Raw genomic sequence first — 27,942 nt, 5'->3', positions numbered from 1 at the left:
GAAGAATTGGCAACTTGAATATTTAATCTTCACATATAAGCTCTCTTTCCATTCATTCAAATCTTATATATATTTAAAGTCAGACTCATTCTTTTAAAATTAATTGTAATACACTGTTCAGTTGTTCACTTTGGAATATCATCATGTCACTTGGACATGAGCCACTGGCTTAGAAAAAGCTTAGATCATACAGAACAAAGATAGAGATGTTACATTAATATCACAGTTTTAAAAAATAAAAGACCCACAATGAAAGTAAAGTTTTTATGAAGCAATGTAATAAATTTTAAGTGCTAAAGTTAAACCGAAGATTTTTTCTTCCTTAAAATTTTCTATTCATGCACCCTGACATACCTGTACAGTAAGCTGAGGAGGATCCTTTTTTTCCGACTTCATTTCTATAATTGCGACATTAGGTTTCTTTATTCCAGTTTCCATTTTTCGAGATGATGGAGGAATGGAAGTAGTCACTGTTATAGGGTGTGGCTTGTTTACAATTACTCCAGTGGGTGGCATGGAATCACTCTTACTTTGGGTTTGTCCTAAAAAGTTTGGGGAAGAGATGAGTCAACTATTTCAGAAATGAAGGGAAAAATCAAATACACAACTGAGATCTTTATGGCTGAATTCTCTCTCAACTGAAAAGGAAGCGCCATCTGCAATCATCTTTCCTTCTATTATCACTACTGTTGACATACTCACCATGTCATCCTTTCAGCAGCAACTCACACTTATCAGGCACTCATGCATGCCAGACACTTCACATACACTATCTAATTTAACCCTCAAAATAAGCCTCTGAGGTATTAATATTATCCACATTTCACAGTTGAGAAAACACCTTTAGGAACAACATAATTTGCCAAAGGTCATAACAGTAAGCTGCAAAGCCAAGACTAAAGTGTAATGTGTTATACTGTGTTATTTTTATTCTCAAAACTTTATATAGCGGGGCGCCTGGGAGGCTCAGTGGGTTAAAGCCTCTGCCTTCGGCTCAGGTCGTGATCTCAGGGTCCTGGGATCGAGCCCCACATCGGGCTTTCTGCTCAGCGGGGAGCCTGCTTCCCCCTCTCTCTCTGCCTACCTCTCTGCCTACTTGTGACCTCTGTCAAATAAATAAATAAAATCTTAAAAAAAAAAAACTTTATATAGCAACAATGGACAGGAATAAAACCAACAACAAAATACTAGTGACTCACTACCAATAAATAGCATGTACTCCCACTGATAGCAATTACCATAGCTATCAGAAACTTAGCTTGCACTTCAAAAGTTCCATTTAGGGGCATCTGGCTGGCTCAGTGGGTTAAGCCTCTGCCTTCGGCTCAGGTCATGATCTCAGGGTCCTGGGATTGAGCCCCACATCGGGCTCTCTGCTCAGCAGGGAGCCTGCTTCCTCCTCTCTCTCTGCCTGTCTCTTTGCCTACTTGTGATCTCTGTCAAATAAATAAATAAAATCTTAAAAAAAAAAAGTTCCATTTATTTCCTATATTTCAAAATAAAGAGGGACAGAACAGGGCACTCTAAAAGCATAGTCTGACTGGGTTTGAATCCCAGCTCCACTCAAGTTACATGGCCTTTGACAAATTTCTTCATTCCTCTGTGCCTTGGTTTCTTTATCTATAAAACTGGTACATTACGATGTGTTTTATAGGGTGGACTAAATAAATTCATATATGTAAAGTGCTTAGATCTGTACCAGGTACACAGCAGGGACTTTATAAGTATTAGCTACTCTACTAACAGAAGGTATGTTTGAACAGACACAGTTACCAGGTTGACATGCTCTTAACCCATAATATCAAAAATTCTCTCTTCTGCTGGAAAATATAAGTCCTTCATCAAATTTAAGAAAGAAGAGCAAAGACAGTAAAAGAAAAAAATAATAGCTAACTAGATTTGAAGAGCTAGTGTGGAAGCAAAAATGATTTGTCGAATTTTTACAATGAGTCTGAGAGACCTCAAATAAGTAAATAACCAACTACTGTGTTTTAGAATACCACACAATTTTTACTTACCACAGCCTAGTTCAAAAGTACATACAATTACTTCAAAGTACTTTGCTGGAGACAGGACATTAAATCACTTAAAATTTTTGAATTCTTTCATTATTATGAAATCTATAACATTCTAAACTTTTTTTTTTACTTTGTCTCCTCTATAGCAATGTATTCTAAAATACCAAAGGAATGTTTCCTGTGAGTGAAACTATAGTGGGAGTCCATTATTTAAGAGATTGCTATTACATGGAGTAAGACACATTCTGAGGCCCTGCCCACAAATATCACAGAGAGAGGGAAAGGTAGGAGACTATCACGTCATTTTGAAAGTTCTGCCACTGCTGACAAGAATTTAAAATTGGCCCTGTGTATTTTGCTGAGACTTACCTAAAAGAATGGCCATAGGAATTAGATGACCTTCCAGTGTACCGGAAACAGTAGGCATTTCTCTGCTCGGGCTGAACAAGTACTGCTGATCACCGGGAGGCATCACAGCAGGCACAGAATGTTGGGGCTTAGAATCCATTTTCACAGGTTTTGTTGCATAAAAGTCAGTTTGTGTTCTTATTGACTTGACTTTAGTGCCTGTAATAATAATATTCAGTGGCAGAGATTTTAAAATATTGTTGGGGGGGCACCTGGGTGGCTCAGTGGGTTAAAGCCTCTGCCTTCGGCTTGGGTCATGGTCTCAGGGTCCTGGGATCGAGCCCCGCGTCGGGCTCTCTGCTTAGCAGGGAGCCTGTTTCCTCCTCTCTCCCTACCTGCCTCTCTACTTGTGATCTCTGTCTGTCAAATAAATAAATAAAATCTTTGAAAAAAAAAATTGTTGGTACACCTATCCAGCTAGAAATACAGTAACTCTTCTTTACAGAAAGATCTTATTCTATATAATAAGGTGTAATCACAAGGCCTCAAAACAGAAGTAACACAGAAACCAGGGGCTGGCAAAAACGTTCTGTTAAAAGGTTAGATAGTAAACATATTAGTCTCATGGACCTTGTGCTCTCAGCTGCAACATCTTAATTCTGCCACTAAAACATGAAAGCAGTCATGCTACAGTCACAAATAAATGAGTGCAGCCAGGTCCCGATATTACTTCTAAGAACAGGCAGCTAACTTGCCATGGTTTCTGAGCTCCTGAATACTTGTAACAACTTGCACAACTACTATGACAAAACAAATTCAGTGATTTAATGATTAGGGAAGAAATGTTGAATTAAAGATTAAGAAGACTACTCAGATTCAGACCGTACTATTTATTTAACTCATTACGTTTTTTTCCCTATGGGTACAAAAAAGTTAATGATCATATTTGGTATTGGATTTTTTCCCTCTCATTACACCTTTATTCATGACATAATTCTGAATAACCAGCCTTTATCCTTTGAAATTATGCACAGATAGTCAAATTCTATACCTATTAAAGCCTTACGGGAGTTAATATCATTGTATTTTTTCTATTCTTATGAATTAAATCCATATAGACATTAAATCTGAATCCTTTTTTTTAAGTTTATTTGTTTGTTTATTTATTTATATATTTTAGTAATCTCTACGTTTAATGTGGGGTTCAAACTCACAATCCTGAGATCAAGAGTTGCATGCTCTTCCAACTGAGCCAGGCAGATGCCCCTGAATCCTGAATTCTTAAAAACTTAGAAATTTGTCTGATTTCTATGGAACCTGAGGAAAGTGAAGAAAAGTAAAAATATAAAGGAGAAGAAGCTATCTTCTAAATAAACTCCTGACATTACTACATTTTTACTTTTAATATGGGAGTAATTTTATGAATCTAGACTTTTAAATATAGCTCCATGATGCCAGGAAGAAACATTTTAGTACCACATCTGTATTTTTTTTTCATTCTGTTGTCTTGTATTCATTCATTCAATTAAATGAATTTTTCTTGAGTATTCATTTAAAATATTTGTTTTCAGCATTTCATAGGCATTGCTCCAGACACAGGAAATACAGTACTGAATAAACCATCTGTATTCATAGAGTTTACAGTCTAGTAAGAAAAACAATCAATAAACAAAAATATAACACCAGGCCTTTTTCCAAAGAAGGTATACAGATGGCCAATAGACATATGAAAAGATGCTGACATCACTCATCATCAGGGAAATGCAAATCAAAACTACAATGAGATTATTACCTTATACCTGTGACAATGGCTAAAATAAAAAACACAAGAAATAAGTGAATGTGGAGAAAAAGGAACCCTCATGCATTGTTAGTAGGAATGTAAGTTGGTATAGCTGCTATGGAAAACAGTATGAAGTTTCCTCAAAAAATTAAAAATAGAAATACCATATGATCCAATAATTCCACTATTGGGTATTTACCAAAGAAAATGAGAACACTAGTTCAAAAAAGATATATGGAAAAAAAAAATACATGCACCCTTATGTTTACTGTAGCATTATTTGCAATAGCCAAGATATGGAAGCAACTTAAATGTCCATTGATAGACAAATGGATAAAGATGTGGAATATATATACAGTGCTTTATTACACAGTCATAAGAAAGGAGATTGTGCTATCTGAGAAAACATGGATGGACCTAGAAGGTATTGTTCTAAATGAAATAACTCAGACTGAGAAAGACAAATACCATATGATTCTACTTATAAGTGGAATCTAAAAACAAATAAAACAAAAAGCAGAATCAAGTCTGTCAGAGAAAGACAAATAACCTTTGATTTCATTCATATGTGGAAATTAAGAATCAAAACAGATGAACATAGGGGAAGGGAAGGAAAAATAAGATGAAAACAGAAAGGGAGACAAACCATAAGAAACTCTTAATTATAGGAAACAAACTGAGGGTTGCTGGAGGGGAGATGGGTAGGGGATTGGGGAAACTGGGTGATGGGTGTTAAGGAAGACACTTGATGTAATGAGCATTGGGTATTATATAAGACTGATGAATCAATGACCTCTATTTCTGAAACTAGTAATACAGCATATGTTAACTAAATTGAATTTTTAAAAAAACAAGTAAACACAGAAGAAAAGACCAGAAATTTACCAGATTTTGTAGTGAGATTACAGAGAACATAAAGCTTAAAAGGTCTTTTTCTGTATTTTTAAAATTTAAAATAATAAATAAATTATAAATTTTTAATCTTCAGTTACATCTATAGCAAGGATAGTTGAGGCCTCTATCCCATATAAAAATGTTTATTTTTGCTTTGAATGCTCAATAAATACAAGTTTTCTTTGTTAAAAACAAACAAACAAAAAAACCCTCAATAAACCAAAACACAGAATCAGACCTATAAATACAGAGAATAAACTGGTAGTTGCCAAAGGGGAGGTAGATGGGGGCTGGACAAAATGGGTGAAGAGGAGAGGGAGATCCAGTCTTCTAGTAAAGGAATGAATAACTTATGGGAATAAAAGGCAGAGCATAAGGAATACAGTCAATGGTACTACAATAGCAATCTAACAGGGCAGATGGGAGCTACCACAGTTGTGGTAAACAAAGCATAATGTATAACCTTGTCAAATCACTAAGTTATACACTGAAACTAATGTAACATTTGTGTCAACTATACTCAAATTTTAAAAAAGCACATAAAAAATAAAAATTAAAAATCATATATATAACACCAGGTTGTGAAAAGTGCTATGAAGATCAGTAAGGCAGGGCAAGAGGATAAGAAAAGTGTAGGAGGTGGGGCACCTGGGTGGCTCAGTGGGTTAAAGCTCTGCCTTTGGCTCAGGTCATGATCTCAGGGTCCTGGGATGGAGCCCCGCATAGGGCTCTCTGCTCAGCGGGGAGCCTGTTTCCTCCTCTCTCTCTGCCTGCCGCTCTGCCTACTTGTGATCTCTCTCTCTGTGTCCAACAAAGAAATAAAATCTTAAAAAAAAAAAAAAGAAAAAAGAAAAGTGTAGGAGGTTATTTTTTGGATAGCATGGTCAGGGTAGACCTCTCTGAGGGGCGAACATGTAAGAGCAGCAATCCAAAGAGCTGAGAGAGTAAGCCATGCAAATGTTTGAGGGAAAAGCTCTCTAAGAAGAGAAAATGACAGGCACCAAGGCCCAAGAATAAGCATGTTTCCACAGTTTCTTAGTCACCTCCACCATTAAAAGGGTTACTTAAAATTATTTTTGGATTTTTAAATATTTTAAGACCTCAAGTTATTTTTTGCATAGGCTGTCAAAAGCCCAAATATAATAGCAAAGTGCCAATAAACAAGCAGAAACAACAAGTATCATCCATAAGATTTATACTTACTAATACCAGTAGGATTTCTAGATAAACTGACACCCTATATGATCACCTAACTTTTAAAAATGAAAGGAATGAGAAGTGAGTTGGGGGAAATTGGAGGGGAAGACAAACCATGAGAGACTGTGGACTCTGAGAAACAAACTGAGGGTTTTGGAGGGGAGGGGGGTGGGGGGGTTGGGTAAGCCTGGTGGTGGGTATTATGGAGGGTATGTATTGCATGGAGCACTGGTGTGGTGCATAAACAACGAATTGTGGAACAATGAAAAGAAATAAAATAAAATACAATGAAAAAAAATGAAAGGAATGGAAAACTAAAGCAATGCCACAGCTCCAACTTCCAGAAAGGATAAGAAACAAAAATGAGTTGGTATCCACTAGTTATCACATACTGTTGAAGCTTACTGGCTGCCAGAGTACAAGCTGAGAAATTTCAAAATGTAACCACAGTCAACAGACTCCCTATTTAATTAAGAGTTACATTTATATATTACTAGAGAGGAGTGCCTGGATGGCTCAGTCGGTTAAGTGTCCGACCCTGATTCAGCTCAGATCATGATCTCTGGACATGGGATCAAGTCCTGCAGAAGGCTCCACACTCAGTGGGTAATCTGCTTGAGGATTCTCTCTCTCTCTCCCTCTCTCCCTCTGCCCCTCCCCCAACTCATGCATGCACATGCACATGTGCTCTCTCTATCTAGAATAAATAAATCTTTAATAAATAAATATACTAGATGAGTAAAATAGTAGATATGAGTCATAACATACAGTAAAAATGAAGTTATTTTTAGTGGTGTACAAAAGTACCAAAAAATTTTTTTCACCTTTACTATATAAATCCTTTTATGATCATTTATAGCATATGGCTGATCTTCATTCTTTCATAAAGAACATGATAGAACAATATCCCAGGGAAATGTCCACTTCCCCTGGATTATGATTTAAATTGTTCAAGATATCATCTCATAAATGCAAACTTTATCATGCTTTATATGAAGATACCACCTAATCCTATCTTATCCCACTTATTCCTATCTTGTGCCTTGGTCTATATTTTTTCCCTACTTATTCCCATTTTATGCCTTGAAATAGTCTATTTCTTCCTACTCTTAGAAGGATTGTTTTCCATGCCTAAGCATTATATAATTTGAACTGTATTTATGAGTCATAAAAAAGAAAAGAAAAAGTTAAACATTATATATTAAACTGACAGCATAAAAAATAAGGTCTACCACAGAAAAATGAGGTTCCTTACCTTTAACTCGTTCTATTACTTTCGGTCTCTGTGGTTTGGACTTAGGAGATGGAGAATTAAATCGGAGATATGGTCCTTTTTTAAGAGTGCTGCGATGGCCCTGATAAATTGGTTTTCCATAAATCTGTAACATATAATCCTCATCTTGTACCACTGTGGTTGCTTTCAAAAATCCCTAAGCACACAAAGTTATTCAACTCACCAAAAAATAGTCACCAAACAGACCTCAATTTTCTAAAGCTTTCTTATGCCAGCTTAAGTATGATAATAAGAATTATCAGATCAGGAAAGTCCTCTATTTTAAATGGCTCTTAAATTCTAGATACAATTTTCAAACTATAGTTTTAATGTTTTATGGTTTTCAAAAACATGAAAGGTAAATATAAAAGCCATCCGCTCAAAAAACATAAAGGTTCTTATACTACTAAGTATATTTTTAACCCCACAAAGTAAGGTTTAAACACATTTTATATAATTATATTCAATCACAATAATATAACATAAATCAAGTCTTTAAATGATTTTTTATATTCTTAATTCCACCTTCAATCTTTTAGCATTTTTTGAGGATCTACTAAGTGCTCAGTACTAAATTAGACGCTTTATTGATGTGTCCAACAATCCATGTTTGGTATTAAGAAAGTTACAGCCTAATGAGAGCAGCCAAAAACATACCCTCCACAGCATCTAGTACCAAATCTCACAATCACTAGGCACTAGACATATTCACTAAACTGGAAAATAAACAAAAAAAAATGTATATTCACATATATACATGCAAAGACGAAATACAATTTTGAGTAGCACAAATAAGAGAATCTAATTTTTGGACTACATGACCTCTAGATATACCTGCTACAACTAAAATATGATGATTCTAAGTGTGAGACCTCAGAAGGAAGAAATTATGTATTTTGTGCACTGCTTTCCACATTATGAATTCCCAAAACCCTCAATATCAATAGTTTAAATATAGTTTATTTTTATATAGTCCTTCATATTTTTAAAACATTCTCATATTCAGTTATTTATAGCTTAAAGGAAATGAAATAATTAATTATAATGCAACCTTCACATCACAAAACCAGAGTAGGATCTTACTTCTTTTCTCTCTTTCTGTAGGTTTGAAGCAGGCATGCTCTTCATGGGTGGATTTCTAAAATGTTCCTCTTTTTGCTTTTGAGAATGTTTTCTATGAAGTACAGAATTTTTTACTGTTTTGTCTTGCATGTTAGTTTTAATATCTTTACTCATATTCTGAGCTTTCTTGGTCCTTTGAGTCTTCTGATCAAATCTCTTTTGTTCATTATCTTTTCTTGCCAGTTCATCCTTAACAAAAGCAAAATTTAAATTACTTAAAACATATCCAAATAGTGCTTTCACAGCTAAAGTATCAGAATTTATTTTCCACTATTATAGAAATATACTTTGGCAGTTTCAAATACTTTGTAAATAAATTACATTGGCTTACATATGAATAAAAACTCTCTAGAAGAATAAAGAAAAACTAAAAAGATCACTGCCTTATGGAACAGGGGGAATGAGAAATAGTATTTGAGATACAAGAGTAGGAAGGCAAGTTTTCATTATAAACCTTATATTTTTTGATGTTTGAACCACAGGACTAGAGTAAATGTTGAAAAGTTAAATTTAAAAAAATAAATTTTAAAAAGTAAACAACTTTGTAATAAAACTCTGTAATAAATATTTATAAATTAAAATAGCTTGAAGAGTTAAACAAACATACTTTGGAATGAATTCACAGTAACAGAGTGACATATATTGCCAATTGTCTGCAAAGCCAAAACTAACCTCCAAATCTTCTATTTAATTTTTTTATTTTTTGGTGCATCACATAATACTTCTTCATAACATTAGAGATATAGATTCTTAAACAACAAAGTTTAAAAATACATTTTAGCATTTATTGCTGTGGCAACCAAACCAACACATCGTCTTGCTATGATTGTGAGGAAGCATATACACACATCTTACAGCCAGAAAAAAACACTTTGCATTCAAAGATGAAAATAACAGGGTTGCTTTGTCTAGTTCTGTTCCCTCAAATGTATACATTTTAAGAATTTCTTTTAAACTACTGACCCTCTAATTAAAACTCTCCTAGATTTTTGCAATGCTAATCTCTGAAGATCCACCCTGAGCTTTGGGATGTGATAAAGTGGTACCTGTTCCATCTGGAACTGACTCGTGTAAACTTAGTAACCTTAGAAATCATGTGGGGTATTTTCCTTTACATAATGTTGTTGTTTTCACTTTGGCAAGCCAGTGCTTCTAAATCTGCAGTCTTGAAATGTTTTTTAAATACTTTTTTCTTCTTTAAATGCTTTTGTTAAATTTTCTTTCAAATTACTCATATTTTAGTTACTGTCCAACAATTTGCCACATAAGAGCCCTAATTTATGAGAAGAAGCACTTGCTAAGTAAAATGAAACTCATTACTAAGAATAAAAGTACTAAGTAAAGAGTAAAGAATGAAATGAAAAATTATAAGTAGACTTATACATAAGGAATGTTTTGAGAGTAAGTATGTACTTAGAAATTATCACTTGAGAATTCTCTTAATTCTGTTTTTTCCAATACCTACCTGAATTTCTGCAGAAATAGTTTTAATCCACTCATCCACTGTCTTTCTGATCCGAATCTTCTCTGACATCTCTCTACAAAAGGGAAAAAAAGAATTGTCTTAAATTAGCATTTAATGTTCTGAGAATAGGACCTAGATCAGGTCTCTTATCTAGTTTAAATCTACTATGTAGCCCAATAGCCTTCATCTGAAAAGGAAAAACCAACGTTAATAGTTTTCATCAAATGTTTGAAGGATGTTTGAACAGATCCCAGAAGATACATATCATAGAGAGAAAAAAAGATTTAAAGGAAAATTTTACATCTGTAAAAAGAAACAGCCACATGTATATATCTAATTATATTGAGTCCACATTGTCAAAGGAAATAAAGAACCTTTTCAAAACACCAAAACACATTAAGCAAAATGAAGCACATAGAAAAACAATTACGAAAGCCTATGCAGGGGCATCTGAGTGGCTCAGTCATTAAGCGTCTGCCTTCGGTTTAGGTTATGATCCCAGAGTACTGGGATAAGCCCTACATTGGGCTCCCTGCTCAGCAGAAAACCTGATTCTCCCTCTCCCGCTCCCCCTGCTTGCGTTCCCTCTCTCGCTCTCTCTCTCTCACTGTCAAATAAATATATAAAATCTTAAAAAAAAAAAAAAAAGAAAGAAAGAAAGAAAGCCAGCCAGACAGCCTATGGGGCTGGCAGTTTCATAAATAACCTTGGGATGCCAACATCCTATCTTACCTGTTAGTAGACAGAGCATTGATAAACGAATACACGGCAGCTCCATCTTTGGCACGAATAATAGCTTCCAGGTTTTCTTCAAGCACTTTTTTATTGTTTTGTACTCCCCTCAAAATCTTCTCAGCATCTTTCAAGATGGATCTTTTATTGGTTGTTTGAAGCTTAATGGAATTCTGTGAAAGATCAGCAAGCCTTGACATAATCAGAGATTCTTTTGGCTTAAAAGAAAAAAAAGCAAAAATGTTACCATATAAAGTTCATATTCATTATTTTAATGCAAATGAGAGCCATTACTATAGTTGGGGCCATATACTATGCCAAAATATTCCAAGGACTCAATTTGTCAAATTAAAGAGCTATAAGAGAGTCCTTGCCTGATGTTAACTACACTTATTATGGTTAGCATTTCATAATGTATGTTTGTTGAACCTCTATGTTGTACTCCTGAAACTAATATTGCATGTCAACTATACTTCAATTAGAAATAAAAAATTAAAAAATAAAGTTGGCAATTAAGGTTTCTTTCCATTTAGAAGTACTAATGTGAACGTTACATGAAATAGGGCTGGAAGTCCACGGAAGTGCTGGGCAGTCCAGGGGCCAACCAAAGTTATTATCTGGGAAAGAAAGCTAAAACAATATAAGAGCAAGCTGGCTCAGGTAAGCATAACAGACACTTTGGACTGGATAATCGGGGTCATTCACAGGTCTCTCTCCCCTTTTTCTCCTCTCTAATAGAAGCTGGAAAGCTAGCAGTGACCAAGGAGTCATGAGTAGAGACCACTTAGTGAGGTCTTCTGGAAAAGTTTTGTAAAAGAGAACAGACTGGGTTAACATGTCTTTTTCAGTACTTTCTCTTCATCTTTCTGCTTGCTTTCTGTCGTGATAACTGTTATATTTCTTCATAATTTTTACCTTTACTAATCATCATCAATTTTAATATCCTGTTTCCACTTTACCTGGAGTATACCATTTGGTTCTTTCCTTTTTTGGCCAGGATCATGAGGAAAATCATCAAACCTCTGTACAGTCAATTTAGCTGCTCTTGGTTCTTCAGAGGAAGGAAATCTTGGAGAGGATAAAGTGTCAATGCTATGAAAGATTTAAAAACAAAGTTTCCTAAACTGTCATAAATTCAGTAAACATTTGAATACATAAATCTGAGATATCTTCTTAGTTACATATTACTAAATGGTATATTATTAAATTGTATAATGAAATTAAGTGATTAAACATATCAAACACAGAAAAACACAAGATACAAAATTACTCTGACCAGACTGGGCTAGGCATAGTAGGAAAAGAGCAGAAAAAGGTTTTGCTTTGAAGAAAAGAACATCCAGAAGCTCTTCTAGAAGGGTGGAGTGGGCGCCTGGGTGGTTCAGTGGGTTAAAGCCTCTGTCTTTGGCTCAGGTGGTGATCCCAGGGTTCTGGGATCGAGCCTCATATTGGACTCTCTGTTCAGCAGGAAGCCTGCTTCCCCCACTTTCTCTCTGCCTGTCTCTCTGCCTACTTGTGATCTCTGTCAAATAAAATAAAATAAAATAAAATAAAATAAAATAAAATCTTTAAAAAAAAAAAAAAGAAGGGTGGAGTAAGAGCTCTAAAAATCTACTCCTCCTTACGAGCAAAGAGAACACTAGCAAAAATGGTCAAAATCAGCTTTTTCAGAACTTTGGAAATGAAAGGACAACAACTAAAGGAATATTTAATCAAGAAAATGACTGACTTTCAGAGTGCCTGTGTGGCTCAGTTGGTTACGCGTCTGCCTTCGGCTTGGGTCATGATCCCAGGCTTGTGGGATCTAGTCTCACATTGGGCTCCCTGCTCAGTGGGGAGCCTGCTTCTCCCTCTCTCCCTGCCCCTCCTCCTGCTCATTCTCTCTCTCTCTCAAATAAATAAAATAAAATAAAATAAAGTAAAAAAGAAAATGACTAACTTTCAGTAAGAACAGCAAGCTCTATGGCATTTTTAATTTGTCTCACTCCAAGAACCCTTTCCCCAACTCTCTGGCAGCTTTGAAAATTAACAGCTTCACAACCCTTATAGCTATGAAAACCAACAGCCTAACAACAGCTCAAAAGAGCAGAACAGGTTTGGAGCTCCTTAGAAAGTCCCACTCACAGGGTTTCTCTTTATTTGACCTGACTCAGAGCTAGCTCAGTGAGAAACCCTAACTGCAGGTCAGTTTTTGAAAACAGCAGCAAGTGTTTAACACCTCAGCAGCCTGAGGTGGCTATAGCAGTTGAGGCAACAAGAGGGATGCCAATAAACTAAAACTCAGGGGAATGAGATGTCCACAGTGGAGCTTGAAGGGTCCTAACACGTTACCGGGGATCTAGAATGCCATGTGCATGTACAGGGCTCTGTGAATGTCCAAGTAAGATCTGAGAAAAGCCTAATCTCTCACATCTGGCTGACACTGAGGCTTTGTGCAAATCGGAAGTTAAGGTTAAGACAGACTTATTAAGTGCCAGAACACTGAAGGTATGCTCCAACACCACACATATGCATATGTGCGTGCACACACACACACAGAGCCCCTTGACACTGAGAGAGAGACTTACAGGTTCAAGATAGTTAAGGAAGTCTCTTTCTCATTAGCAGACTTAACTCACCAAATAGAGACCTACCACACATGACAAAGAACACACACTTTACAGAACTCACCCAGGAAAGTCACTAAACAAACAGCAACAACACACCCTAGGGGATGGAAGAATCTGATTTTCAGAGTTGCCACACTGTATTATTTGAAATAGTCTAATTTTCAACAAAAAGTTATGAGACACACAAAGAAACAAGAAAGTATAGCTAAACAGGAAAAAGCATAGTCAATACACACTGTGCTAGAGGAATTCCAAATATTGGATTTATTAGGCAAGAACTATAAATTAGCTATTATTAAAGGAAACTATGTTCAAAGAATTAAAAGAAAATATAAGAATGAGGTCTCACCAAGTAAAGAATATCACTAAAGAAACAAACTATTTAAAACAAAGAACATATAAACAGGAATTCTGGAGTTGAAAAATATAACTGAAATATAAACTTCAATAGAGGGCCTAAACAGCGTATTTGAGTTGGCAGAAAAAAGAATTAAACAGCTTAAAGATAAGTTATTGAGATTATCCCATCTGAGAAACAGAGAAAAAAAAGAATGAAAAAATGTAAGAGGGGTGCCTGTGTGGCTCAGTTGGTTAAGTATCTGCCGTTGGCTCAGGTCATGATCTCAGGGTGCTGGGATCAAGCCCCACATCAGGCTCCCTGCTCAGTGGGAATATGCTTCTCCCTCTTCTTCTGCCCCCTTTCCTGCTGTACACACTCTCTCTCTCAAATAAATAAATAAAATCTTTTAAAAAAGAGAAAATTTAAGAGCCTCACAGACCTGTGAGATATCATTAAGAATTCCAATAAACAACATAGTCCTAGAAGAAGAGAAAGGTTATGTGTACTGTTTAACTATATAAAGAAATGGTGGCCAAAAAAGCGCAGAAAATAACTCAGAAAGTATAGTATAAGAAACAAGAAGATTAATGTCTACTTAATATAAAAGAAGACAACATGGAGGAATAGTGGAATAAAAAAATACATAAGACAATAGAAAACACATAACAAGACAGACATAACTCTTTTATTAGTAATTACATTAAAAGCAAATGGCCTAAGACTGTATTCTTCACATAAAAACAAATAAAACTGTGGCCTACTTTTAATTTTTATTATCACAATTTATATGACATTCAAGATAAATAAAAATTTATAAATTAAATAAAATAATATAATATATAATATAATAAATATAAATAATAATGCATAAATATAAATAATAAATATATATATTTATTCATAAATAAAATTTATTTTATTTATAATATATAGTATAATATATAATATAATAATAAATAAATAATGAACAATAATGAATAAATATACATAATAATAATAAATATAAATATTTATTTATAAATAAAATGATATTCACAAATATTTATATTTATTATTATTTTTATTTGTTATACTATTGATATCTATTGATATTTATAAATAGAATATTTATTTATTTATAAGATAAATAAACAAAATTTATTTTATGTATCTAGGTCATGACCTAGATGTACTTGATTTTTTAAAAACTATGAATGTAAAATTTCAGGCATACACAAAAGTAGCAAGAACAGTGCAATGACTTCCATACACCCTTCTTTATATTAATCAGTAACTCATGGCTATCCTCATTTCATCCATATTCTCAACCCAGTTTCCCCTATCCTGCACTGGATTATTTTTGAAGCAAATCTCAAATATCATTTCATCAGAAATAAATAATCTGGGGCACCTGGGTGGCTCAGTCAGTTAAGCGTCCAATTCTTAATTTTGGCTCAGGTCAGGATCTCAGGGTCAGGAGATGAAGCCCCTCTGGGGGACCCATGCTGGGGGTGGAGCCTGATTAAAATTCTCTCTCTCCTTCTGCCCATCCCCTCTCCCCACCTCATGCTCGCCTTCTCTCTCTCAAAAAATAAGTAGAAATAGAAATAAATAACTGCATTCATTAGAATTAATCTGCATCTTGAGAAATTAAGATAAATTCAGTTTATAACTATAGTAAAGGGGTAGATATATTAACAGCAGAAAATAGTAAATCTAGGATAACTTTTTTTTTTAAGATTTTATTTATTTATTTATTTCAGAGAGAGAGCAAGTGAGAGAGAGAAAGAGAGAGAGCACATGAGTGGTGGTGAGGGGCAGAGGGAGAGAGAGGAGTGGACTCTCTCTGAGCAGGGAGTTGGATGCTTGATTCCAGGACTCTGAGATCATGACATGAGCTGAAGACACTTAACCAACTAAGCTACCCAGGTGCCCTCTAAGGTAACTTTTTAAAAGCAATGCTATACATTTATCAAAATTTCTAAAGAAATTTTCAAAATAAAAACAAAGTTCTTAAAAAAAAAAAAAAAGATTTATCTGAGAGACAGACAGTGAAAGAGAGCACGAGTGGGTGGAGGGGTGGGTTGTGGGAGAAAAAAGGTAAGGTAGCTGGACACAGCTTCCATCCCAGGACCCTGGGATCATGACCTGTGCCAAAGGCAGACACTTAACTAACTGAGCCACTACACAAAGCTCTTTTCAATATAGCTTTTACTCCAATGTTGTGTTTTTTTACCTGTCACTCTTCTCAACATTCCATCCTATTTTTGACCTAGTTAGTAAGGTTTTATCTGAAGATTCACTTTTTCTTGTTGAAGAATCATGGTTATTCAAAATCTGTTCCAATAGTCTTACATTTCCTGTAATAAAATAAATAAAGTATCATTTTTCAAGTACGAAGTCATTTCCTTTTTATACAATAGCTCACATATATTTGTACTCTATTAGCTTCTTTGGATGATTATATATCTACTCAATTCACTTTAAAATGTCAATTTTAAATACACTCATCCAATAAAACTAAATATTTATAACTCATGTAAACTACACTAGTAAAATTTTAGGTCTGAATTTATTTCCATCACATAAAAAAGGAATTTGATGAGCCATGACATCATCAAAAAACCCAGTAAACTGCATGATTTTTGTCAATAGTTAAAGGGAGATTTGACTGTTTCTTTATAGCAACTGTTGTTAAATCTTCCCTTATAACCTCATCTTTAATAAAGTTACATAATAACTTTTATCTCTAGGTGAGGTTGGTTTATTAAAGATTTTAGTATCCTTAAAACTCTTTAAATGCATCCAAGACAAGACTCAAATTCATATAAGTAATTCTAAGAATAAAAGCTTATATTTAACACTTTCACTTCTTTACTAGAAGGACTTTAAGGGTCTTTAACAAATTATTTCTTCAGGTCACTTATAAAAGTTCTTGTTTCCTATTAAATAGTAATACTCTAACACTTTTTCCAACTGAACACAGTAACAAATGTTAAATTTCTCTGAGTTCCACTACTGAAATTCACACCTAAAAACAAAATAAGGAAACATGCTCTAAAATGATCAGCTTTTACCCTATGACCCTGCAATTGCACTACTGGGTATTTACCCCAAAGATACAGATGTAGTGAAAAGAACGGCCTTCTGTACCCCAATGTTCATAGCAGCAATGGCCACAGTCGTCAAACTGTGGGAAGAATCAAGATGCCCTTCAATGGACGAATGGATAAGGAAGATGTGGTCCATATACACTATGGAGTATTATGCCTCCATCAGAAAGGATGAATACCCAACTTTTTTATCAACATGGACAGGACTGGAAGAGATTATGCTGAGTGAAATAAGTCAAGCAGAGAGAGTCAAGAACCATATGGTTTCACTTACTTGTGGAGCATAAGGAATAACATGGAAGACATTGGGAGATGGAGAGGAGAAGTGAGTTGGGGGAAATCGGAGGGGGAGATGAAGCATGAGAGACTGTGTACTCTGAGAAACAAACTGAGGGTTTTGGAGGGGAAGGGGGGTGAGATGTTGGGTATTAAGCCTGGTGGTGGGTATTAAGGAGGGCATGTATTGCATGGAGCACTGGGTGTGGTACATAAACGATGAAATACGGATCACTGAAAAAAAATAAAATTTAATTTAATTTTTAAAAGTTAATTCACCATAAAAAATGATCAGCTTTACTGTAGCAAAGCGTTATTTTTTATTAATAACAAAACTTGTTCATTATAAGTTTAAGTAATAATCTATAGAAAATAATCAGAATTATAACTGTATACCTCTACCTCCTGCAAAGAATGTAAAGAAGCTTGATTTGCCCAGTAAGTATCATTTAAAGAAAAATACTAAAAAAAAAGATTTAGTTACTACTAGGCACATAAGAAAATAATAAATCAGGAGTATGGAAATCTGTTCCTAATTTGTAAAAGTAGTAGATGCTAGTTATGATTGCTTTATTACCTCTATGACCTGACATCTCCATATTTTCTTTCTCTTCTTTAGGATTCTCCCTCTTTGATATTTTATCATCCTTTGAAACAGGTATAGGAGCAAACCTGCGAGGTGCTGGTGTCTCCAAAGGAGATTTCTGTTTATCAAAACCTATATCTTCAACCTCTCTAAAAGGTGCTTCAATAGAAAATAAAGAAAATAAATTCAACTTATTTTTTTAAAAAACATTAATATATAGAATATTACTTTCCCCCATATTTTAAAAATAAAACTAAAATTATGTAGGATATACAAATTAACAAGTACATAGAAATAGCTCTCAACCAGAATTCAAAATATAACCCATAAAAATTTTACACTTACAGCTAATAAATAAGAAAAAAATCAATATGACAATATTCTGTGCTATTTAAGCTATGGTGAAAATGGCATAGCCAGACACTACTCATGGCAATGAAAACTAATAAAACCATCTGGCACTAAGTATAGGAAGTCTTAAAATGTTTATATATTTTGACCTAGTAATCTTACTCTTGGGAATTTATCCTAAGAAAATAACCTAGAAGAAAGAAAACATTAAATACATGATGATTTATGGGGCGCCTGGGTGGCTCAGTGGGTTAAAGCCTCTGCCTTCGGCTCAGGTCATGATCCCAGGGTCCTGGGATCAAGTCCTGCATTGGGCTCTCTGCTCGGCAGGGAGCCTGCTTCCACCTCTCTCTCTCTCTGCCTGCCTCTCTGCCTATTTGTGATCTCTGCCTGTCAAATAAATAAATAAACTCTTTAAATACATACATACATACATACATGAATGATGATTTTATCACAGTATGTTTATAAGGGAAAAAAAAAAACTAAAATCTGCCTAAATGCCCAAGAACAGGATAAATGCCCAACAAGTAAATTATGACTATGCTTTTATCATTAAAAATTAATATTATGGGGGCACCTGGATGGCTTAGTTGGTTAAGCAACTGCCTTTGGCTCAGGTCATGATCCCAGGGTCCTGGGATCGAGCCCCACATCTGCTCAGCGGAGTGTCTGCTTCTCCCTCTGCCTCTCCCCCCTGTCACTTGTGCTTTCTCACTCACTCTCTCTCTCTCAAATAAACTCTCTTAAACCTACACTGGTGGGAATGCAAGCTGGTGCAGCCACTCTGGAAAACAGTACGGAGGTTTCTCAAAAAGTCGAAAATAGAGCTACCCTACAACCCAGAAATCTCACTACTGGGTATTTACCGTAAAGATACAAATGTAGTGATCTGAAGGGGCACGTGCACCCAAATGTTTATAGCAACAATGTCCACAATAGCCAAACTACGGAAAGAACCTAGATGTCCATCAACAGATGAATGGATAAAGAAGATGTGGTATATATATGTATATATATATGTGTATATATACAATGGAATACTATGTATATATACAATGGAATACTATGCAGCCATCAAAAGAAATGAAATCTTGCCATTTGCAATGACATGGATGGAACTAGAGGGTATTATGCTGAGCGAAATAGGTCAACGAGAGAAAGACAATTATCATATGATCTCCCTGATATGAGGAATTTGAGAGCCAGGGTGGGACGTTGTGGGGGCTAGGGAGGGAAAAAATGAAACAAGATGAGATGAGGAGGGAGAAAAACCGTAAGAGACTTTTAATCTCACAAAACAAACTGGGGTTGCTGGAGGGTTGGGGGGAGGGGGAGGGTGGCTGGGTTATGGACATTGGGGAAGGTATGTGCTATGGTGAGTGCTGTGAAATGTGTAAGCCTGATGATTCACAGACCTGTACCCTTGAGGCAAATAATGCATTATATGTTGATAAAAGCAAATTTTAAAAAACTAATATTATGAAGATAATTACATAAAACATGGGAAATACTTCTGATATGCTAGAAAAAAGCAGTATAAAATAATATTTATGCTAAATTGCAGTACATAAAAATAATGTATGCCCAAGAAAAAGTATTGAAAAATAAAAAGTTAAACTTGTTGAAGTTTAAATTTACTCATTTTTTTCCTTATATTTCTTTTACTGTTGCTAAGACATACAAAGAAAGCAAATCAGTACACAACCAATAAAACATACACTTTTCCCCTTAAAATTCAAGTCTAAAAATAAACAAAATTATGAGCAATTAAGTCTTCAGAACTGAGTATGAAGTAAGTGTCCATGTCTATGGCTGGAGCATACTAAAACCTGAGTTGTGGCTGTAGCTCTGACAAACCCACTCTCAAGTACAGTGACCTGGAGCAGGCAAGTCACAACCTCCCTGTGTTTCATCTTCTTTGCTTTCAACTTAAAAACTGACTCATGCCACTTTCACAGTTTTGTAAGGAGCACTCCTTTGCGGAAAAGCATAAAGCAACTTACAACTATAAAGAATCTTCGGGCGCCTGGGTGGCTCAGTGGGTTAAAGCCTCTGCCTTCAGCTCGGGTCATGATCCCAGGGTCATGGGATCGAGCCCCGCATCGGGCTCTCTGCTCAGCAGGGAGCCTGCTTCCTCCTCTCTCCCTGCCTGCCTCTCTGCCTACTTGTGATCTCTGTCTGTCAAATAAATAAAATCTTTAAAAAAAAAAAAAAAAAAAAAAAAAAGAATCTTCAATATGTCTATAAAACAATGGTCGAACAAATCAAATGTTGGGGATATTGTACTACATGGATCTGGCTATCATTAAAGGGATAGCCCTTGATTTTCAATCTATTCATTCAATAATTTAGAAACATATTTGTTCATTTGGTTTTTGTTGGGTTTTTTTGGTTTTGGGGTTTTTTTAATTTTTGTTTTGTAAGTAGGTGCCACACCCAGCGTGGACCCCAATGTGGGGCTTGAACTCACAATGCTGAGATCAAGACCTGAGCTAAGATCAAGAGTCAGACGCTCAACTGCCTGAGTCACCAAGGGCCCCATTTATTCATTTATTTTAAATTCCAGAGGTTTAATACAAATACACTATGTACTTCCTTTGTTACTATAAACAAAGACTTTTAAGATTCTATTAAAATAGGCAAACTTATATTACTAACTAAAAATAATGTGAAATAGTTTATTACTGTACACAGGTCATTTCTCTTCTCACAGAATCAAGAAAAATGGAAAATACACAGTTTGTCAGAGAATTGGAAAACTGATTACAAACATTGATATGAGATGAGTAAAATTTTTCTAAACTTAGAAGTGCTTCTGACAATTTGTGAAGGTTATTTATTAAAATCATTAAGTAGGAAATGATCCCTAACTAGACAGAACGAATTTTGAAATGACCTAAAAATTACCTAACCTAAAAGAAAACTAATTTTATAAAACAAAGACTTAGTCTTCTACTGCCTATTAAACAAGTTTTGGGCTGACATATTATAAAGAACATTCGTAGGTAACATTTTTCATTCACAGAGAACTAGACATTTTTACCTTGTTTGGAAGCAAATGTGTTCTGTGAAGATAGATCACTGCCACCATGATTAGAAAAGTCTGGTTTTCCAGAATACTCTTCCATTGCTCTAGAAGGGGGCATAGCAACAGGCTGAAAACTACTGGTCTTGAGCGCAGCACTAATGAAATGAGTCTGGAAGACATACAATTATTTTATTAATTTCAAATACCATTTGAAAGAGTTAGATGACAAACTACACTGAAATTTATTAGAGGACTTGAAAACAATATGTTAGATTTAATAAACGATAAGAATACATACATTACATGTAACTATCCACTGTAGCAGTGATGCTACTGGGTTAAGCCTGGCTCTGTAGTGTGACCTTGATCATTTGAGTTAGCTATTCTAAACCTCGGTTTCTTTCTTTCTACTTCAGAGATGGCTTGGGGACCAGTGAGGCATGCTAGGAAATGACCAAAAGGAAGGGGCTCTAGTCCTAGACATCTACTTCAACCAAAGAATTTCAAACCAAAATTTCTCCTCTTTTATATCCTGGATGATTTCATTTGAAAGGTTAAAATCCTTGCTAAGAAGCACTCAAATTTGTAGTATTAATAATATATATGCATTTAAATACAAATGAGAGCTAAAATGACAACAATTTTCAGCACTATTTATTAAAATATCTAGAAATTATATGTATCTAATAAAACTGATTTCAAAAGAGTCTTATGAGGTAAAGGAAAATCTAAAAATATTTACAGTTTTACAGAAGTCTCAAAAATATGTAGAGAGAAAAAAAAAATGTAGAGATCTGGGGCGCCTGGGTGCCTCAGTGGGTTAAAGCTTCTGCCTTCGGCTCAGGTCCTGATCCCAGGGCCCTGGGATTGAGCCCCGCATCAGGCTCTTTGCTCAGCGGAGAGACTGCTTCCCTCCCTCTCTCTCTGACTGCTCTCTGACTACTTGTGATCTCTGTCAAATAAATAAATAAATGAATCTTTTAAAAAATGTGTAGAGATCTCTCTACATAAAACAAATGGGACAGACTCAACAAATTTCATTTTATTAAGCATTTATTGAACTACTAATATACCTATTATGTCACTAAAGCTTCAATTTTCAAATTTCAAGCTGTAATTATAAGGTTTATAAATAAGATGTCTGCATTAGGAAAGATCCCATTCTTCCAAACTAAGAAAGTCAATGAATTAAAAAAAAAAGTCAATGAATAATGGACTTATAAAAAAATGGATAAATAACAGGCAGGTATATAGTACAAGTAGGACCCTCTCTTCAAGAAATCAACGTACTTTTCAAATGTGTCATCTTTTACCTGAAGAAAAAAACAAAATGTTTTACAGGTAAAGAAATCAAGGCTCAGAAAAGGGCAGTTATTTGTAGACTGGGGACCAGCACTCTGTCAGACCCACTCCTAGCTTCTCACCATATTGCACACTCAATTTCAGTTGTACACGGAGTACTTACTAAAACCTTACTTTGTATGGCCACAATTATTCCAGTAAAAATACTATCTTCAAACACATGGAAAGCTTAAGCCAAGCTCTAATAAGTTTTTTTTTTTTTAAGATTTTATTTATTCATTTGACAGAGATCACAAGTAGGCAGAAGCAGGCAGAGAGAGAGGAAGGGGAGCAAGCTCCCTGCTGAGCAGAGAGCCCGATGCGGGGCTCAATCCCAGCACCCTGGGATCATGACCTGAGCCGAAGGCAAAGGCTTTAACCCACTGAGCCACCCAGGTGCCCCTCTAATAAGAAGTTTTGAGAATTACAGTATATTAGTGTTTGCTCTGTGATAACATACTGAGCTATAATAAACTTACTTTTGTATATTCTTCTGAATGTTATATTTTAATTTTTTACAGTTTTTAAGTTGCACATTAATTAGGAAAAAATAAAAACCAATGCATTTATAATGCTGGTCACTCATTCAAAAAAAAAAAAAAAAAAAGTATACTGAGTACCTGAGTGCTGGCTACTGTCCCAGGACTTGGAAATTCCAAAATAAATAAGAAACTATACTACCAGTTCCTTCTGAAGATAACTCTTCTCCACAACAACCCAGTGCCTCATATTCAAAAGGCAATTAAAAATGTTTATGCTTTTGATTAATTAAATGCAGAAGCACTATGTATACCAAACGGTTCTCATCTCATTAGAATCATTAGAGCTTTCTATTCCCAGGCCCCATCTCAGACCTGCTGTCTGAATCTCTGAGAGGTGCAAGCATGTGTATTTTCATAAGGCTCTTCATGTGATTGTGATGCATATTCTCAGCCTAACAAGCACTGATGTAACAAGTCCCTGCAATGCAATATGAGCCCTTTCAAAATGGTATGAAGAGAGGTGCCTGGGTGGCTCAGTGGGTTAAGCCTCTGCTTTCAGCTCAGGTCATGGTCCCAGGGTCTTGGGATCAAGCCCTGCATTGGGCTCTCTGCTCAGCAGGGAGCCTGCTTCCCCACCCCTCTCTGCCTGCCTGTCTGCCTACTTGTGATCTCTGTCAAATAAATAAATAAAATCTTTTTTAAAAATGGTATGAACAGAAATACCACAAAAAAAGGAAAAGCTAACTCCATGGAAATCTCTTATAGAACTAGTGATATCTAAACTAGAATGTGCAGAGAGAGGTCTTCACTTCACAGGAAGAATAATGAACTCAAAAATCATTACTTGAGAATGAAAACTGTTACAATGTAATGAGCTATTGCAATTATCAATGAATATTAGCTCAGGGATCCAAGTGATAAAAGACCATGGGATGTGTACTAGCTTTATTATAGATACCTGAATATCTATTTGCTGCTGTTGTAATTTTTCAAGATGCCTAATGTGCTGCTCCATAAACACATTCATTTGCTTTTCATGATCATGACAATGTAGTTTCTCATGTTTATTCTGAATGCTTGTTTGCTGCTCTGTAACACGTTGTAACTGTTTATCAGCCTCCTGTAACTTATTCAGTAATTCTGTAACAGAATTGACTTTTGCTTCCAAATCACTCTGCACCTAAAAAATAAAATCCCAAAAGACATCAAAAATACACTTAGTTACTACAAAGGCTGTTTAAAGTGACTGATAATAAAAATCACAGAAATAAAAAGCAGAAGATAGTTAGCCTTAAGTAGATTTTTTTTCCCTCATTAATAACACATTTGCAACTAAGAATTGTTAGGCTGCCAGAAATAAAATACTTAAATGGTAATTAAAAAGAAGCAAATAACAAAACAAATTAGGTTTTGATACCCCCCTAATCTCAGGCTGAATTAAGTCAGCAGCCTGGAGTCCCAGACTTAAGCTTGGCCACCTATTAGCTCTGGGACTTGTGCCTACTCTGACAGTGTTTCTCAGTTTTCCATTTGCAAACTGAGGGGGGTTGCCACAGACAATCTCTGAGTTCCTTTCTAGTTCTGAAATAAAGATGACCTGTTGTCCCAGGCTGCCCAGGACTCAGGGTTCCCTGGATGTGATATTTTCAGGCTGAAACCAGGCAGTCCTAGGTTCTCTAGTATTATCACAGCAAGGCGGGGTACGTCTCAACTCCTGAGAGGTAATATACAAGCACAAACAGGAAAACTCTTTCAAACTGAGACCAACCAGAATGACAATGGTCTACAGTAGGATACGACCATTTAGACTCAGTTCCTCATAAGTATTTTTACATTTGACAAAGAAGCCACAAATATCTGGGGAGAAAATTATACTTTGATCAGTGGGGCTGCTGTAGCGATGGCAGCTGCAGTCGCTGCGGCCACAGTTGTAGCTGAATCAATTCCACTGGGTGAAATTCTCATCTCCTGAGTAGCAGTGTCCTTTTCTGGGCCTGCATCTTCTAAAAGCTGTACCTTTACTTCCTTAAACACAGACATGTTTTGAGCTCTGTAAATGAAAAAGGAATAGAAATATATTCAGTAAGCCACACTGAGCCATTTCAAGAAGCATTCGTGGTGATAAACTGCTGAAGGTGGGTTTGCTTGATTTTTTTCAAAAATTGAATCACTTGGTTTTCCATATCGGGATCTAATCAGTCACTTGGTTAATAAAACCTACGAAAGGTCGCTATAGACTAAAGATCTAAGAAGATAATTCCTGGAAGGCTTATTTCAGAAAATAAGGCTTGCACATATGAAAAAGATGTGGGCATAATTACAAAGATATATAACCAAGGACAAATGCAAAACATGCAGAAAAGGTTCTAAGAATGCAAGTACCAAGTTTTACTTCCAAAGGAAGACAACCCAAGAGAAATTGTTCAAACTGCTAAAAAAAATTTTTTTTTAAATTCTAGCTCATTTTGATTTAATAAATGTCACAGAGTTTCTTAAAACAGGGCATAAAACAGGTTGAAGCAGTCTGGATTAAAAATGAGAGAAATGAAATACATACATATTTACAATGAGAGATTTAACTAAGTAAATACTAAGAAAAAAGGAAAAAAAGACTCAATTTTGTTATATATTTGCCCTAAAAAACAACAATAACAACAAAAACAATGAAAGGAAACAGACAAAACTGCAGAGTCCCTAGGTAAGTCTAAGTAAGATCAGAAGGAATGCCCTCCATCTCTAACTGCTGGATTTCTCTTCTGGTTTCTAAGAAGACCCAGAGCAACTCTTAAGCTTACTCCATTTTGATATTTCCTCATTTCTACTAGGAGCATCATTTTTCTCTGTCTCAAAATTTTGAAGTTTTCTTGACTTTTCCATTCTCCACTTACCTTCTCACATCTAAATGAGTCACCAAGTTTTGTCAATTATTTCATCACAATTGCAGGAATGGTGTCACAGAACTACGGAGTAAGGGGAACCCAATAGGCCATATATCCTAACATCCTAATGCGACAGACGAAGAAACTGAGGTCCACAGAGGTAATGGGATTGATTTACTTGATCAAAGTCACAGACCCAGTAAGGCATAGTTGGCTTATGATTCCTAGAGATGGTTCCACAACATCTAGATCTCTCAGAATAATACTCCTCCCTTCATGCTTCTGACTCTGGTTTAAAAAAAAAAAAAAAAGCTTCACCATCTCTTGCCAACTATTTCATTCTTGCAGATTTTACTCCTTCAGAATCTTCCCAAACATATCTCTCCACCATTCAAAAATCTAAAATTGTTCCTTAGAGACAGATGACTAGGCTAATTGCTTGTTTGACTGTCCACACACACCATCCCACATCCCTGTCTCCCTAGCTTCCTATATACACCTGTTAGTTCACACACAACCTCTCAGGAGTCACATTGCTCCTCACACCCTTCCCACATCTGACTCCAGGCTTTTTATCACTGTTCTCTCAACCTTCCTCCACTCAACTTACTATATATCCTGTTCCATCTTTAAGATCCAACACAAGCCTTAACCTTCTTCAAAAAACCTATCCTTAAACACTTTCAGTTGATTTCTCCCTTCAATAACTCCTTTTGCTTTTACTGCCTATACTACACAACTGAGGCTTGATAAGCAGCCACCCCATGGTTTAAATGTCTGTGCAGAACAGTTTCATAATATATTAAATGCAATGCTGCTTCCTATCACAGTTCTAATCACTCATTCCTACATGTCCACATTCTCTCCCCAACTAAGCTCTAAGCAACCTGGGGTGTAGGGTAAGGGGCAGGGAAGGGGGATTTCTTTTAGGCCAAACAGCAACTAAGAAAGAACTAAACACAGTAGACACTCGTTATGTATCTAACTGATTAAGTGGTGTATTAAGAAAATATAATTCAGATATTCCTATCCTTTAGTATTCCTATCTGAAGTCTGAATGCGAGTTACCCTTTAAGATCGATCATTCTACATGAATACATTAAGTTGACCAATAAGAGAAATAACACTGTAAGATTAGACATCAGCTTCTTAATAGGCTTTTAAATTTTTTTTTCTAATTATCAAATTAAATGCTCAATGTAATGAATGTAAATAGCTTCCAAGTGTAAAAAACTGGGAAAATATACAACTCTCTCATTCAGAAAAATTATTTCTTCTTCTTCTTCTTCTTCTTTTTTTTAAAATTATTTCTTATTCCTAAATCCTCTGAACCTGGCATTTAGACCAATACCATGAAGAAACTGCCCTCATGAAGGCCAGTAATAATTTTTGCTTAATTCAATGGACACTTTTCAGTCCTTACCTTTCTTTACCTCTGAGAAGCCTATCAAACTTAGAACTTCATTCCCATTGGCTTTATTAACACCACACACTCTTATAACTCTGGATAAACTGAGTAGCATTTAGAAGTTCACTTGTTTTGCATAGCTCTTAAAGGTTTGGTTTTCTTAGAGTCCTACTCTATGCCATCTTTCTTTTCACTCTCCCTGAGTCACTTCAACTGTTCCCAGAGCTCAGATCACCATTTATATACTACTTCTACACTATATACTATATAGAATATGTGGCATATTCTATATACTTTGTGAATTTGACCTTCATATTGAATTTCCTACTGGACATTTTTAACCTGAATATCTCATAGATATCTCAAACCCCTACATATGTCCAAAATGAAATTTATTCCCCCAAGAATTCTTTCCCAAGGATTTCCTTTCTCAGTGAATACTACAACTGACCATGCATTTATACAAGACAAAAATCTGGAATTCATCCTTAGCTCCTTCTTCACTCTCAGATCAAATCATCAATTTCTGTCAATTCTATCTCTATCCTCCAAACCTGTCTATTCCTCTCCAAACCAGCATGATTCCCACCCTCATTCCACCACCCTCCAATGTACTGAGGACCAACTAAATCCCTCTCAAAGAGATCACGTCCAAATTTGTAGCCAGTTGGTTTCCTGGACTGCAGTCCAGTCCTCTTCCAATTCATCTTCTGAT

At 35.5% G+C, this 27,942-nt stretch overlaps 1 protein-coding gene across 1 annotated transcript in view; it reads right to left on the bottom strand.

The window, feature by feature from the left end:
* The window catches only part of KIAA0586, a 132,700-nt gene that overhangs the window by 96,673 nt on the left and 8,085 nt on the right, over nt 1-27,942 (bottom strand). Inside the window, exons 7-18 of the mRNA XM_080807340.1 lie at nt 24,816-24,990; nt 23,899-24,120; nt 21,133-21,286; nt 17,727-17,894; nt 15,997-16,120; nt 11,792-11,924; nt 10,833-11,050; nt 10,101-10,173; nt 8,597-8,824; nt 7,496-7,670; nt 2,388-2,585; nt 355-542 (exon numbers count right to left, since the gene is read on the bottom strand). Of these exons, the coding sequence (XP_080663466.1) occupies nt 355-542; nt 2,388-2,585; nt 7,496-7,670; nt 8,597-8,824; nt 10,101-10,173; nt 10,833-11,050; nt 11,792-11,924; nt 15,997-16,120; nt 17,727-17,894; nt 21,133-21,286; nt 23,899-24,120; nt 24,816-24,990 (2,056 nt within the window). The remainder of the gene's footprint in view (nt 1-354; nt 543-2,387; nt 2,586-7,495; nt 7,671-8,596; nt 8,825-10,100; nt 10,174-10,832; nt 11,051-11,791; nt 11,925-15,996; nt 16,121-17,726; nt 17,895-21,132; nt 21,287-23,898; nt 24,121-24,815; nt 24,991-27,942) is intronic.

The sequence above is a fragment of the Martes martes genome, assembly GCF_963455335.1.
Source record: "Martes martes genome assembly, chromosome: 7".
Lineage (NCBI taxonomy): Eukaryota > Metazoa > Chordata > Mammalia > Carnivora > Mustelidae > Martes > Martes martes.
This window is presented reverse-complemented; position numbering and strand designations above follow the sequence as displayed.